The sequence below is a fragment of the Coffea arabica genome, chromosome 2e (assembly GCF_036785885.1).
Source record: "Coffea arabica cultivar ET-39 chromosome 2e, Coffea Arabica ET-39 HiFi, whole genome shotgun sequence".
NCBI lineage: Eukaryota > Viridiplantae > Streptophyta > Magnoliopsida > Gentianales > Rubiaceae > Coffea > Coffea arabica.
In genome coordinates, this window is record NC_092313.1 from 25,883,562 (window position 1) to 25,898,769 (window position 15,208).

Here is a 15,208-nt window from a genome sequence, read left to right on the forward strand (position 1 = left end):
CCGTCCACCGGAAAACTAACTTGACCGTCGGAGTGCCTTCGGAGACCACCTCGGGGCCCCCTTGTTAGACCACTCTCTTGTTTGTTTTGCAGGCTTGGGACTAGCCCTTCCATCAACACGTCGAGCTCTTCAGGTCAGCTCGGTCAGGGGAAGTTCCGTGCTTCTTCATTGACAAATCTGGTTCCCGTGAGGTTGCTGTGTACTTTGAAAGAGACACCTCAATTTTTGAATTCTACATATATACGTACATATATGTACACACACGCATATATATATATATATATATATATATATACTAGTAGGGGTAGGCTGTGTTATGCACAACCAGTGCCCATTGGAATGAATTCATTGGTAGTAATTGATGAAACAATAGCTTTGTAGTAGTTATAGTTATATTGTTCACAGGAAATAATAAATTGTTTTTGTGAAATTTATTAGTAATTGCATTGCATAGAAGTAAATTCACATTTGTTTCTTTTTGTTTAACTTGTAAATACAAATGTGTACTGTTGCAAAAATATATTGATTTCTACAAACTTTAGAACATTTTTGGTTTTAATTATGTTGTATTGGTGATAAGTTATTCAAAGAAGAAGTTACACACCTTGTGATCTCTATTTTATAAAAATTACCAGGAAGGAAGTTATGAGAACAAATAAAATGAATAAATGCTTCTGAGCTTTAATCTACTTTGTCAAATGTAGCCACTTGACTTATTGTTGTCAAAATTTTCATCTAAAAATGTAGTCAATGATAAGTAAATCACTCCATTGATTCATGGTCAAGTCTAATGGTGAATACATGACGAAATTACAAAGAACAATTAATCAAGTGGTTGAAATTTATACAAAAAAAAGGGGTTGAAATTTATTCAAAGAACAACCCAACTTTTAGGTAAATGGTAAACATCTAATCGTAACAAGTCATTAAAAGAAGTAAAACAATCGCATATGATTTGTAAAGATTCGTTGTATAAGAAAAAAATGGAAACCAAGAATGATATGTATAAAAGAGTGGCCAACTATTTTGAGTTTTATCAAAATGGATAAGTAAGTTGTTTTACCATTGAACCATCTAACAATTACAAAAGGAAACCAATCAACAGCTACAAATCTAGAGCTGTAAAACAAGCCGAGTCGAGCTCGAGCATATGACAATCGAGCTCGACTCGAACCTCTAATCGAACTAGTTCGAGCTTGCTCGATTAGTAATTCGAGCTTCACAAGGCGTTCGAGATCGACTCTATGTACTGGGTAGAAAACTCGAGTTCGAGGTCGAACTCGAGTTTGAAATCGAGCAGAGCTTATCGAGCTCGAAACTCGAGTGGAACTCGAGCCGAGCTTTTCGAGCTCGAGCTCGTTTATGGGAGACACCATATCAGCTCCTTGCACACTCATATTTAACCTGACAAAAGAAGATACACATTCTCTGATATATCATCTTCAATTCGACAAGCCATGCCAAATGACAATATAAGGCAGAGTCTAATACTACAGTAAGCTCGAATATAAAAAGCCAGAACCTAATAATTATGGAGTTAAAAAGAAGTTAAAACTGCAGCAAAAACCATCAAATAGAGGAACAAAATGTCCAAACTCGGATTATAATGTCCAAAGTAGATCAGATTACAACATATCCAAACCAAAATGTCCAAACCAGATCAGATTACAACATGAAAAATTACATAAACAGCCACCAAGTAACATCAACGGCCACCAAATCAGGTTGTGAATGATTCAGGAAGTTCAACTTCCTCAAATGTGATTGATTTGACCGCATCAAGTGATTCCTACAAAACAAAAGTATGACAGTTATAAAATTCTTCAAAATCGGATATAACGAAAGTGTAACAACAACAAAAACATCCAATCAATTACTTACGCGAGACTTATTCTTTAGGCCATGAAGACTGCGGATCCAATCGTTGCCGCAAAGCAACATTTGCACCGTCTCAACTGACATAAAAGCTCGTCGATCATCAATTACTCTACCTCCGGCGCTGAAAGTAGATTCTGAAGCCATAGTTGTAATAGGAACGGTGAGTATATCGGCAGCCATCCTCGACAAGATAGGAAATCTCAATCTTTTCCCTTTCCACCAACCCAAAACATCTAGATTTGCATTTGCATCACAAGCATACCTACTTTCCGCTAAATAAATATATAAATCTGATTTTTTTGGTGAAGCCCTGTCAATTTCACTCACATGCATGTGAAACTTTTCTTTACCAGTTAAAACGACGGGTCTAGTCATTTTCTGTTTCTTACTAGAAGAACTGAAACCTTCATTTTGTCTCATTTTTACAACCTGCCTCTGTTGTTGTTCAGAATGGGAAACAATGTGACAATCAACATATTCATTTTAAAACTCATAAAGAATGTCTCTAATCTCAGCCACGAATCTAGGAGTTGCATCCTCACCATAAATAACCGAAAAAGCATGATTAACAAGAAACATTTTGTATCTCGGATCCAAAATTACACCCAAAGATAGCAGCGCATTACTTTTCCCCCAATACTTATCAAATTTAGCAGACATACTTTCAGCCATAGCCGAATATGCTCAAAAGGGTCAAGAACTTTTTCATTTGAAAGATCTTTAATCCTATAGAGTTCCACAAGAAAAATGTTAGCTGTTGGATACTCGGACCCGAAAATCATATCAGTGAATTCATGAAATATTCTTAAAAATTTGCATACTTCTTCCACTTTCATCCACTCAAAATCAGTAGGAACATAGTGAAATTCGGGGTCAATGTTTGCATATCTTGGAAAGACATCTTTGAACTCTAAATCTGAAGCTAACATCAAATAGGTGCTATTCCACCTTGTTGGACAGTTCAAAATTAGTTTTCTAGAAGGCAACTGAAGCTGTTTTTTAATTTTGGCAAATTCAAGAAGCCTGGATTCAGAATTATTCAAGTACTTTATCTCTTCTCTAACAACATCAATCATACCACCAAGTTGACCAAGACCATCTTGCACTAAGAGATTAAGTATATGTACACAACATCTAACATGAAATTTTTTTTCTCCAATACTTAATCTCTTTCTTAGAGAAAAATCCTCTCTAAGTCTCCTAATGCACACATCATTGTATGAAGCATTATCAACAGTTATGCTAGAAACCTTATTCTTAATCCCCCAATCAATAAAGCACTTATTTAGAGCATCAGCTATAATAACTCCAGTATGAGGAGGAGGAACATTGCAAAAATTCAACACATATTTTTGTAGCACCCAATCAGAATCAATAAAATGACTAGTCACAACCATATATTGAATTTTTTGACCAGATTTTCACAAATCTATGGTAATACTAATTCTACCCGCACCTTTCAACAATGATTTCAACTTCATTTTTTCAATTATATAAGTACTAATGCAATCTTCCTTAACAGTCTACCAATTAATCTTTTTATAAAATGGAGAAGTCACTTTCATGAATTTGTTGAAAATTACATGATCCATCATAGAAAAGGGGTACTCATATGCAAGAATCATGTGTGATACAAGCTCTCTTATCTTGGCATGATCATACGAGAAATTTGTGATGGAAGTGATACCATCACTTGGGCCTTCGGTGAATGACAACACTTGTTGCTTTTGTTTGCTTAGCTCCCCAATGGCCATCTTTCTTTGTAGGCAAGAATTCAAGTGTCTCTTGTGTTGAGATATGGCTCCGGTTGCACTTTTGGCAAAAAGTTCCTTGCAATGGTTGCACTTCACTTTGACCGTCCCATTATCTAGCACTACTGTTGTCATTTCATCCCATATGCTGGATTTCTTCTTCCTTTACTTTTTCTCAAAATGACCAGCTCCTTCATCTCCATCTACTTGCTGTCCTCCTTCATTGCCCTTATCTTCTATCATTTCTATCTCTTTTTCACTCATCTCATCAGCTTTTTCTTCGTTGTAGTTCAATTGTTCCATATCTTCATTATTTTGCTCCATCACAGGATTTGATGATGAACCTTGAAATGAGTTGATTGGAGAGCTGTACATTCCTTAATCAAAACACATTTAATAACCAATATAGATTCTGATTAGCCAAAACAGAAATTTAGAATAACATTTCTAAGAAATAAGGTACAAAAGTAATAAAACAAATTCCAAGAAATAATGCCCACTTCAAGTCAATTTTAACATTTCTTTAACTTGTTCATATCTCAATTCTCAAGCTTACATTCAGATTAATGAAATAACAGAGAAAAGCTCTTAAAAACTCTTAAAATGGCAATCCAAACAAAAAGTTAGTTTTGCTGAAATGAAGAAACTAAAATGAAGAAAGTTTTGCCTTGCAGAATCTTCCAAGTTGAAAAATGCTTTCACTGTCAAGTTTAAACAAAAGTGCAAAACAGGAAGAAATATCACATGCTAAAGAAAAAAAGATGACTAGCTCTGTTAAAGAAATATCAACAGTCAGTTCTATAACATGGATTAGAAAATGCAGAAATCAAAGAGCACAGAGACAAAAAGTGATGTTTCCTTCTTTATTTTCTTAGAGACACAAGTTTAATCGCAGCAACTATTCCATGGTCTGAACGAAATGAAACTGAAACCCCTACTGCTGCCAATTCAACCCAAGTCCAAAATATGTAGAAAACCAAAATAAACCCAAGTGGTTGCATATTCTCTATTTGCAGATATAAGATATTTTAGAAAAAAAGTTGCAATAATTCTTTTGAAGACTGGCTCCATCCTAAAGATTGAACACAACTTGGAAACTTAATTCTAAGAGTATAATCTATGAGAAATATGTAACAGTTGACAAAAAATATAATCATAAGCTCATTTGCCTGCTAATGTATGAAAAAAAACATATCTGTATTTATAAGCCATTCTCACTCATTACAAATAAATAATATTACTTTTGCTAAGACATAATTGAAGGCTTCCAAATTGTCATTTCCAGAAGAAAAGGAGTTTGACCAGTGGGGGAACAGTATGACTACAAGAAAGATCAAGAGGAAGAATAACGTAAGTGGCCTCCAAACCAAAATTGAGAATTAAATGTACAATGAGAAATGATGAGAAGAAGAACTAATCCAATATAATAGACATGTAAACTCAACCAATTATCTCACCATAGGATTCCTAAATGAGCATAAAACCCAAGATTTCCAAATTATTTTACCTATAATTGTACTGCGTAACAGCGTTCTTGGGCAGCTTGCAATGGAGCATAGTTCTAATTATGGGCTCCATTTTCCTAGTCGAGAAACCTAAGCTTTCTTCTCTTGTTTTACTTCTTTTTGTTTTCTTATTTCTTCATATTATACTTTTAAAGTCTTTTTCAGCCTACACTCAGTAAAATACTGGTATCTAGTTTTTTCCACTTGACCACCAATTTTTGACACTCAAGAAAGGGCAGGAAACAAAGCCAGCCAAAGACTGATCTCAAAGCCAAGGAGAGATGATAACACTAAGCGATGCATAAGCAATCCGTGCAGGTGAAATTTGGGATAAAATATAGAGATAAAAAACAGGAAGCCAACGGGATACGGGGAAGCCATACGGGATACGGGGCTATCTACCATTAACCAAAACCCACACAACCTCTTAAAACCAAAATAAATTGCAAAAATTGAGAAGAAATGGTTACCAGAATGCAGCGAATCGGGATATGGTAGTGGCCCCTGACTCTACCGAGGTGGCTCCGTATGGCGCTGCTTACTGATTCACGACAAGAGGATTGAATGATGGCGGTGATATGGTGGACGGATTGGTGATGGAGGTGAGATGAATGGATTGGTGAATCGGTGACGGTGGTAAGAATGGAGGGTGCGGCTGCGGCTGTGGAACGGGGAAAGGAAAGACCGAAAGAGGAAAGAAAAATTAAGGATGGCGCCTGGTGGTGAGATGGTGGACGGATAGGTGATAGTCCTGATGGAGGTGAGATGATGGATGAATCGGAGAATGGTAAGTCAGTGACGGTGGTGAGAATTGAGGGTGCGGTTGTGCGGTTGCGGCTGCGGCTGTGGAACGGGAAAAAGTAAGACCAAAAGAGGAAAGAAAAATTAGGGCTACAAACGGGAGAATGACTTAGATTAGAGTACCGCATAAACAATAAAATGATGCTAATGCCCCTACTCTTCCAGCCTATTGAGCATCAATGAGCCGAGCTTAGTGTATTAAATGAGTACTGAGTAGAGCTCGAGCTCGGATTGTTTCTCTCTGTAAACGAGCCGAGCTGAGCCCTTATCGAGCCAAGTCGAGCTCGGCTCGCGAGCTACCCGGTTTGATTAACAACTCTATACAAATCTAATGGTCCAAAGTTAAGCAAGATATCAAATTATTTTAAAAAAAGTGAAAAACCTCAAATAAATAAAAACCTTAAAATTTGCTTTCTAATTAAATACGGCTTGGCTAAAATAAGTCTTAGACTGACTATTTCATTTTAATTATGTAAAATAGATTATATATATCTTCCTTAGATGCTTTATAGTCTTATTGCAAACAATATCATTTTTCCCATATTCCTTTTTAAATATTTATTAAAGACATGATTTATATATCTTAATATTTTTCCCACATCGTAAAAATATATGTTTTATCATATTTTTTTCAATAAATCTCAGACAAATAAAAACCTCAAAAATTGCTTTCTAAATGAATAAAGCTCATAACTTGCATATTTGGTTTTATTTTTTTGCCATCAATTAAATCATCTCTTACCCAATTTCTTTGTAATCTGAAAAATTTATCAATTTTTGTATCTCTTCTTGCCACTAATCCCAAAGAATAAGGAGAGTGGTTATAAAATGAAAGAAAATTATAAATTGAAGTAGGCGATGCACTTGTATATGATTTGTAAATAATGAATCTAGCATTTAAATCCCTTGTCATGATATGTCTGCTCTTATTAGAAAAATATCAATTTTGGTATTTTATTTTCCCTCAAAGTCAAAATAATTTTAAAAATCTATAGAAAAATAAGGTTGTATTCCGAATATTAACCTTGCATTTACACTTAAATTTTTTTATGCTTATACATTTATTCAAAGTAATAATTGATAAATTTATTTTTTGAATTAAACATATTAATATCAAATATTTCTCAATTAATTATATATTCTTGACTAAAGAGGTAATAAATAATCAGCTATTATGGCTTGATCCCTTACTATGTATCTTGGTCTCTTGAATTTTGGATTAAAAATTAATGGATCATAATATAGTTCATAAATACATTTTTCATTCAGGTAAAAGTCTAGAATTGGATTTCAATTTTGTAGTTTCAAAGATATTGACATAATTTAGATCCTACTTAAAATCTCAACAGCAATTTTTTCAAGAATCCAAAGCCAAAAAGGAAAAAAAATACTATAATGATTGGTTCCATTATATATGCTAAAAACTAATGGAGCTGAGAGTTGCAATCATCCGAATCTGTAAGAAGAAAATTGTTTAAAGGAAGTTAGAAGATTAATAAAAGGGAGAAAGAAGAATTAAGCATACAAATTCATCATTTGAGTAAAATAACAGAGCTTAGAAACTAATCACTGGTTTAATATTAATATCTTTTCTACTTTCCCATTGCCAAGTGATTTAGCAGGCGGTCATAAACTTTCTAGTAGTGCTATATCCTAAACAATTATAAATTGAAATACTAACTGCCCACTAATTAGATTGCTAACTTGCATTTACATAAATTCCATCAAGTTCTTTAGGAGGACGCCATCATAAAGGATCATGAGCATTGATATGAAATTTGGGAACATCTTTTGTGATCTTCATTTGGGATTGCTATCGAAATTTGACTTCCAACCTCTGTAGTGTATGCTTTGAAGTGTTGTTTTTCGCTATCCTTTTGTCCTTGGATTTCCAGATTAAAAGCATGGATGAAACAAACCATTGTTACCCCTTCAACATAAGAGGCTAGTTTAGCAAAATGTGTAACATCCTTAATTTCATTAGTGAACTTTGTTTGAAATATTTAATGAAATGTTGAAAGGATGTTGAGAGGATTAAGAATAATTTTGATTGTGGATTTAGGGTTTATAGATTTTTATTTGATGTGATTTCTCGTTATTGATGCACTGACTGATATTGTAATATTTAAGACGAGGGAATAGACAAATAGATTTCGATGTAGGATTGGATTAACGAAATCACCTGAATTGTTACAGATATCAAATTTTTAGAGTAAGGGCCGGTAAAAGAGCTCCCTAATTAAGGGGGCTGAGGGTCGGATGCACAAATTTGGGCACTTTCACTTCTCATTACCCATAATCTAGAAAAAGATCCAAATTAAAGCAAACTTGAATCGGAAAAAAAAAATACGAGAGAGAAAAAGAACGCATATCTTTCTTCCTCCTCCCTCTTATGTACCGCTGCATTTTCTTCCCCTATCTTCCGCCCTTGCCCCTCTACTTCATCCCTCACTTCTCCTACCCTCCATACTGCCACTGCCCATCTCCCACTTGCTCTTCTACTTCATTTTTTGCAGCTTCCCTTCCATCCCTCTCACAACACTAATTAAGTTTTTTTTAATAGAGTTTTGCATAACAAATTTGTAATTGGAATCAATGAGTTGGTTTTCTACGAATCATGCTGCAATTGATCAACAGTATACGTATAAGCAGGTAGCGGTGGTGAAGGATATGGGAGGTGATGGTAGTAATGAGCAAGAGATTAAGAGAAAGAAAAAAAAAAGGAAAAAAGTGAAAAAGAAAAAGTGGCCGAAGGAGATGGATTTGCAGTGGCCAAATTCATGTGTTCTTCCTCATCTTGAGTTTTGCCATCCACAGATTCTCCTGCAATTTAGCTATCGCAGTGGTGATGCAGTGGATATGAGTAACAAGTTCCATCCTAGCTGCGCCATTTGTTAGTATTCCTGATCATATTAGTTGCCTTGGTTGAACCTTTAGACATTTCCGGTATTAGCAATTTATGTGAACTTTTGCAATTCTTCTTTAATTGGAGTAATCATTTGCAGATCATCACAAAGTTGTATCCTGCAGATTTAACTACATCATATAACATAAAATCTACCTTAGACATATATAAGACATACAAAAAGAATATATGTCAAGATTTATTATTAGGTAAGCATAAGTCATATTTTGTTATGATTCATAAACATCACAAGTACATTCTCTTTGTTCAAGATTAAATGGTAAGTTGATATGATTCGGATCCCCCACTCTAGTCCATGAAGATTTCACATGCTCAAGTTATTCGAGTTTCAAATTGTGTCATTTATTTGGTGTTGTTAAGTAAGGGTTTTAATGTTAATTACCTTGCTAATTTAGTTGTTTACTAGCTTTAGTTAATTCGGCCAGATTGTGTCTTAGATGGGCCAACTTTTTGTTATTATTTTTAGGAAAATAAGTGATTCCAAATCACATTAGGATTTTTAGACAATTCCAAATAGTTTTAGACTTTGAGTCATTGTAAGGTTATAAATAGCCAAGTCTTCTCCAATGTTTTTAGTTAATCAGATTTTACAATAACAATGGTGAGTTAATCACTTTCTCTTGTCCAAGAGAGTTTCCTTTGAATACTTGAGAGTTTTTCTTAAATTATTCGATCCGAACTTTTCAATCAAGTACTTCTTTGATTGTGGCGTTCTTCTACCTACAATTTGATTCATTAATTCGATTAGTTACGGGTTGAGATTGTATCAATATTGTTCGTAACTCGTAGGATTATTAGGGTCAAATTTTTTCGCTGCCAAACCTTCAATGTTAGTTGTCTAGATTATCCGAGTGAGTCACGGGTTTCGTTTTCAACGGAGTTCATGTCACATTAGTTGGTAATCAGAACTAGTTGACAACCACCAAGTTATATCTTTCTTTTTTTTTTTGGTGTTTCGAGTCTTACACTCTTGTTCCAAAATAGTTCGTGTGTCATTCAAAAAAAAAAATTTTTGAGTCGCTAGTTTTATTTTAGTTTTCTTGCTATCCGAATCGTTTCTTTGTTGCTGCATTTCTTGTTGCTGTCCGAATTATTCTTGTTGCGGCTGTCCAAATTGTTCTTGATTGTCATGTCCCTGCTTCTTGAAATTGTTGGAGCAAAAAAAAAAGATAAGAAACAAATCTGATGGCTGTTGTTGTTCTTGAAATCCGAAGTGCTCACTTGGATTTCTTGAACAAAGGGTGTTGGGAAACTTTGTGTCTTGCACTAAACAAGGCTGTTTACTTTTATTCTTGGGAATCTTGATAATTTCTTGAATTTTTTGAAAATTCTTGAGTGAATCTTGAAGTATTGGGTTGGTATTCTAGAGTTCTTGAATTCTTGAAGTCAAAGTCACCATATCTTGAACAAACCAAACCCTAGTTCTTGTTTCTTGAAATTAGGGCTAATCTTGTACAAGAAAATCAAACAAAATTCTTGTTTCTTGTGTGTGATCCGAATTGAAAAAGAAGAAAAAGAAATTTGATTGCGTTTACCAAAAAAAAAGAAACGCAAGAAAAAAAAAAGGAAACAAAATCGGATCACAAGGAGAAAACAAAAAGGAAACCAAGTTGACTTGGGTTTGTAAAACAAATTTTAGTTGCACTCAAATTACCAAATTCTAATTGGTCACCTTTGTACCCGTAAGGAACCAGAAAATCGGCCACTAAACTACCCAAAAACAACCCATTAAACCTTGCTTACAACTCCCAAAATCAGCCAAGTGCAAAATCGGGTAGAGTCACTCTAGGATCCAACTAAATTCTACCACCTTGATTCTTGTTTGGTCGAAACTAGTATTCTGTCCAACTTTATAAATTAGTGTTTTTGAGTCTTTTTCAGATTGTTTTTCGTGTCTAGTAGCACCAAAAAGAGTCCATATCAGTCTAGAATTTAATTAGTTGTTAGTTTCTAAATTGAGTCCTTGTCAAAGTCAAACACTTCCAAACCTTGAGTTACCTTTTTGGGAACTAAGGCCTGGGATTTTCAGCGAGTTTTCACAGCATTTTTGAATCACTAAAACAGTCTAATCAACCCTAAAATTTCAGCCATTAATATGCCACATTTTGGGTGCAACTTGAGTGAAGTTTGGTTGAATTTCTTGGAGAAAAATTCTGATTTCTTCAAGAGAAGCAATCAAGTAACTTAAGAAATGATTAGTGAGAACATTAGAGTGTTTTAAACATTTGAATGATACACGAGACTGAGAGAAACACGAAGGGAGAGAGTGAGGTATTTTCCATTCACTTGTTTATTGTTTTACAGGTTTAAACATGGCGAATGAAAATAAGCTTACCCTCGCCCAACTTGCACTAAAAATGGATGCTATGTGGGCAGAATTTCAAAGGAGGTTCAACCTTAAGATCGAATCCATACATGAGGAAGTGGATCATTTGGATTCATCAAAGAAGTCCTCTAAGAAATCTAGAGGGACACAACCTTTGAATGAGTCTAGTGATTCAAATGTAGACGCCAACCTTGAAGATTGGGAACAAAGGTCGAGGGAACACAACCATAAACCTAAGCGCGAGAATGAATCTTTCAAAAGGAGTGGTTCCATGCAATCTACCTCTTTAAAGTCAATTTATACAAGAGGTGATAAGAAGGCTCATTCAACATTTATAGGCCTAAACCTAGAGTTGAACTATCTCATGAGAAGTCATTTTGGGAGACATATCAACGTCTTCTATACCAAAAACAAATGGAGTCAAATAGATGCTATCAAAGTGAGTTTTCTAAGAAGGAGGTAGCTGAGCCTATTCCCAACAAAGGAGTATCTCATCCTATTGAACCATTTGTTGAGGAGGTTGATAATGAGAAAACAATCGAGGGCATTAAATTAGAAAAAGAGATGAAAAAATCTGATTAGATGAGTCGTAAAAAGGAAGAACAAAGAGAAAGTGAGTCGATTTTGAGCAAAAATATGAGGGCTTATTGTTTTCCTAACGAACTTACCTTTGCTTTGTTTAGTGTTTCTTCTTTTGTGCAGATTAAGCAAAGTCAAGTGAAGCTAGTCATGTCATACTCCATTCCAAAGTCACTTGTACAATTCACTAGTTTCCATGAAGTGTATCTTCTAAGAGTTAAATCTATTTGGGATTACCTCATGAAACAATTTTAATTCAAATCTGTCCATACCAAAGGGGAATTAATTCAAACCCACCATGAAGATTTTGAAGAAAAGTATAAAAAGCTAGCAATGCCTTCTCAAATTGAATCAATTGGTGGAAGGAATAATGAAGTGCCAAAGGGAGTTTTCACACTTAAATCTTGTTCTATACCTTCTTACCATTTAGTTGATGATGTACCATTGCTTCTTTATCCAATTTCTGATTTGTTTCAAGTTGAAGATTATTGTGTTTTTGTAGGTTGTAAAGCTGTCCAAAATTTTTCAGTTTTGATTAAAGACTTACAAACTGATTTCATGCTCATTCCAGCTAAAAGTGGTGATCTTTCATGTTTATTCACACTTCCAAAAGTTGGTGATCAAGTGCTCACTTTTTCAATTTCAACTTGTGCTAGTTCGAGTAACCCTCATAAAGTGGAATTCAATTGTTTGCTACCTTATATGTTGGAAGATGAGAAATTGTGTGTCACGTAAGATCTCAAAACTGTCCTCCCCGAGTTGTTTAGTGCCTCATCCATGCAACAAGTTGCTCCCATTTTATCCATGCAAGATGATCCAAATCAATGTCAACTAGTGCTAAATTTTTCACCTTTGCACAATCAAGGTCCCAATGTGAAAATCCATGACCAAAAGCTAATTAGAGAGTTTTGGATTGCAATTTGGAATTTTCATATGCCTTACACAAGCTCTTTCCTACCTTGGCGCATGTCCTTGTTTGAGAGCTTCCCGAAGTTGACCAAACGACATGCAACATGGCTCGTAGTCATTCATCTATTTCCAACATTGTTGTTCTTTAAGCGCACCATCGATTTGTGAACAAATCGTTTTCAAGAGGAGGGGAATGATATGATCTGGATCCCCCACTCTAGTCCATGAAGATTTCACATGCTCAAGTTATTCGAGTTTCAAGTTGTGTCATTTATTTGGTGTTGTTAAGCAAGGGTTTTAATGTTAATTACCTTGCTAATTTGTTTACTAGCTTTAGTTAATTCGGCCAGATTGTGTCTCAAAATGGGCCGACTTTTTGTTATTTTTTTAGGAAAATAAGTGATTCCAAATCACATTAGGATTCTAGACAATTCCAAATAGTTTTAGGTTTTGAGTCATTGTAAGGCTATAAATAACCTAGTCTTCTCCAATATTTTTAGTTAATCAGATTTTACAATAACAATGGTGAGTTAATCACTTGCTCTTATCCAAGAGAGTTTCCTTTGAATACCTGAGAGTTTTTCTTAAGTTATTCGATCCGAACTTATCAATCAAGTACCTCCTTGATTGTGGTGTACTTCTACTTACAATTTGGTTCATTAATTCGATTAGTTACGGGTTGAGATCGTATCAATATTGTTCATAACTCGTAGGATTATTAGGATCAAATTTTTTTTGCTGCCAAACCTTCGATGTTAGTTGTCTAGATCGTGCGAGTGAGTCACGGGTTTCGTCTTCAACAGAGTTCGTATCACATCATAAGTGATATTCAATGTTAATTAGGATTATTAGCTTAGATAGTAAGGACATTAATTAGTCAAGATACCATGAGCTTTCTGATAGGGTTTGCAGTCTCCTCTTAAAACAAAAAAAAATCTACCAATGCAGCTAGTAAATCAAGTATACATAACTATCTTCTAGTTATTTTGCACACTACAAAAAGAAAGTCGGTGCAGTGCAATCTCAATGAACATGAATGGCCATGTTGAGGTTAATTATGGTACAAGGCTTGTAATTAATTACCCTAAACTTATATTACTTTGGCCATCTCTCTCTATTAGGAGCCTATTCTGCGAACCACGACCGAATAGGTATCCATTTTCACTTAGAAATAAACCAATGTGTGAGCTATCGGCTCAACATTTTCTCATTGGAGGGCGATTTAGTCCAAACAAGGACTATAGGGCCTTGGGCTTTCTGGCAAGGGGCTTTTGTATTTCATGGAGGAATGCTAAAAGAGAGTATATGTTGTACTTTTGACTCAACTGAAAATGATCCAAATGTATTGGAACTCGTTTGCTGCAAATTTTTTTTTTTTTTTGTAATTCTTCTCGAGTACCTATTCATTTATTTTAAGACATGAACTGGCAAATGCCTAAGAAAACTGTGAAGAAAAAGATAGTAATACAATTATTTCATTTTAATAATAGAATTTTGCATCATTAAAAGGTGTCTTAAAGTAGAATGAGTTCAGCACTTTAATTTAGACTTTGCTCGTGGGTGAAAATATTACAAGCCTTGTAACTCAGTTTCCTTTTGGAATTTCTCACTTACACTCCTTCTCCCGTACTACCCAACTCATTCCTCCCCCTGTAACTCATTCTCCTTAATGACCAAAATATAAAATTCCGGGTTTTGCTTATTTTTCAGATTAGATAAGTGAAAACGCTAGTAGTATGATAAAGCTTTTGGCATCTAACAACCCAAATATTAGTGTTTGGAGCTCCAATTTTCTATTAGCTAGATAATTAAAAATTTTGTGTCTTTCATTTATTTATTCATTTGATTTATTTTATTGCACTTATGTCTCTTAAATTTGTCTTTTTTTTATTTTAGTGCAAGAAATTTATTTTTCTTTTCATCACCTTTAATGCCATAAGGTCTATTCCAAAGATGTAAGGAAGTTGGAAAGATTTTTCAAGTTTATTTTGGTTATACTTTCTCCAAAAATTACTAACTCTGTTCAATTTTTTTCCAGACTTGATTCCACAGTTGACTCATTTGGAATGCAGTCTTGTACCATAATATCCTTAAGGAAGTTCGAGAAGTTGCCAAATACTTATTATCCATGTATTTGTTGTGTTGTAGAAGGATGAAATGTGTGAGAATAGTGATATACTCAAAATTATCATGAAAATTCGTTTTGTCTATTAGATATTATAATTCTAATATGTGCTAAATTTATGAGATTGATTTGATTATTTGATGAAATGTGTGAAAATGGTGATGTATGGACTTTGATTACAATATCTCTACCAATATTAATTAGAAAGCAAGTTTTTTTTATTGTAAAATATGCTGATATTAAGTGGAAAGTAATTTTTATTGAAAAATAATTTTTTTTAGGGGTGGGTATCCTATAACTCACCTCTTTTTTTTGGGTATCCGAAAATATTATAAGCAGATTAGGATCGCAAAATAGTTCATTTGATATATTAGAGTCGAATCAATCAAATCATATTAGGGATGGGTA

The 15,208-nt window shown here is 34.4% G+C and overlaps 1 protein-coding gene across 1 annotated transcript; it reads right to left on the minus strand.

Annotated features, from left to right (window-relative positions):
• Positions 1-1,720: 1,720 nt before the first annotated feature.
• On the minus strand, positions 1,721-4,004 carry LOC113728831 (zinc finger BED domain-containing protein RICESLEEPER 2-like). The gene is made up of 5 exons (XM_027253192.1): positions 3,799-4,004; positions 2,926-3,261; positions 2,541-2,826; positions 1,882-2,313; positions 1,721-1,789 (listed from the first exon to the last, which is right to left on the minus strand). The coding sequence occupies exons 1-5, from the start codon at positions 4,002-4,004 to the stop codon at positions 1,721-1,723; spliced, it is 1,329 nt and encodes a 442-aa protein (XP_027108993.1).
• Between the last annotated feature and the right edge of the window lie 11,204 nt (positions 4,005-15,208).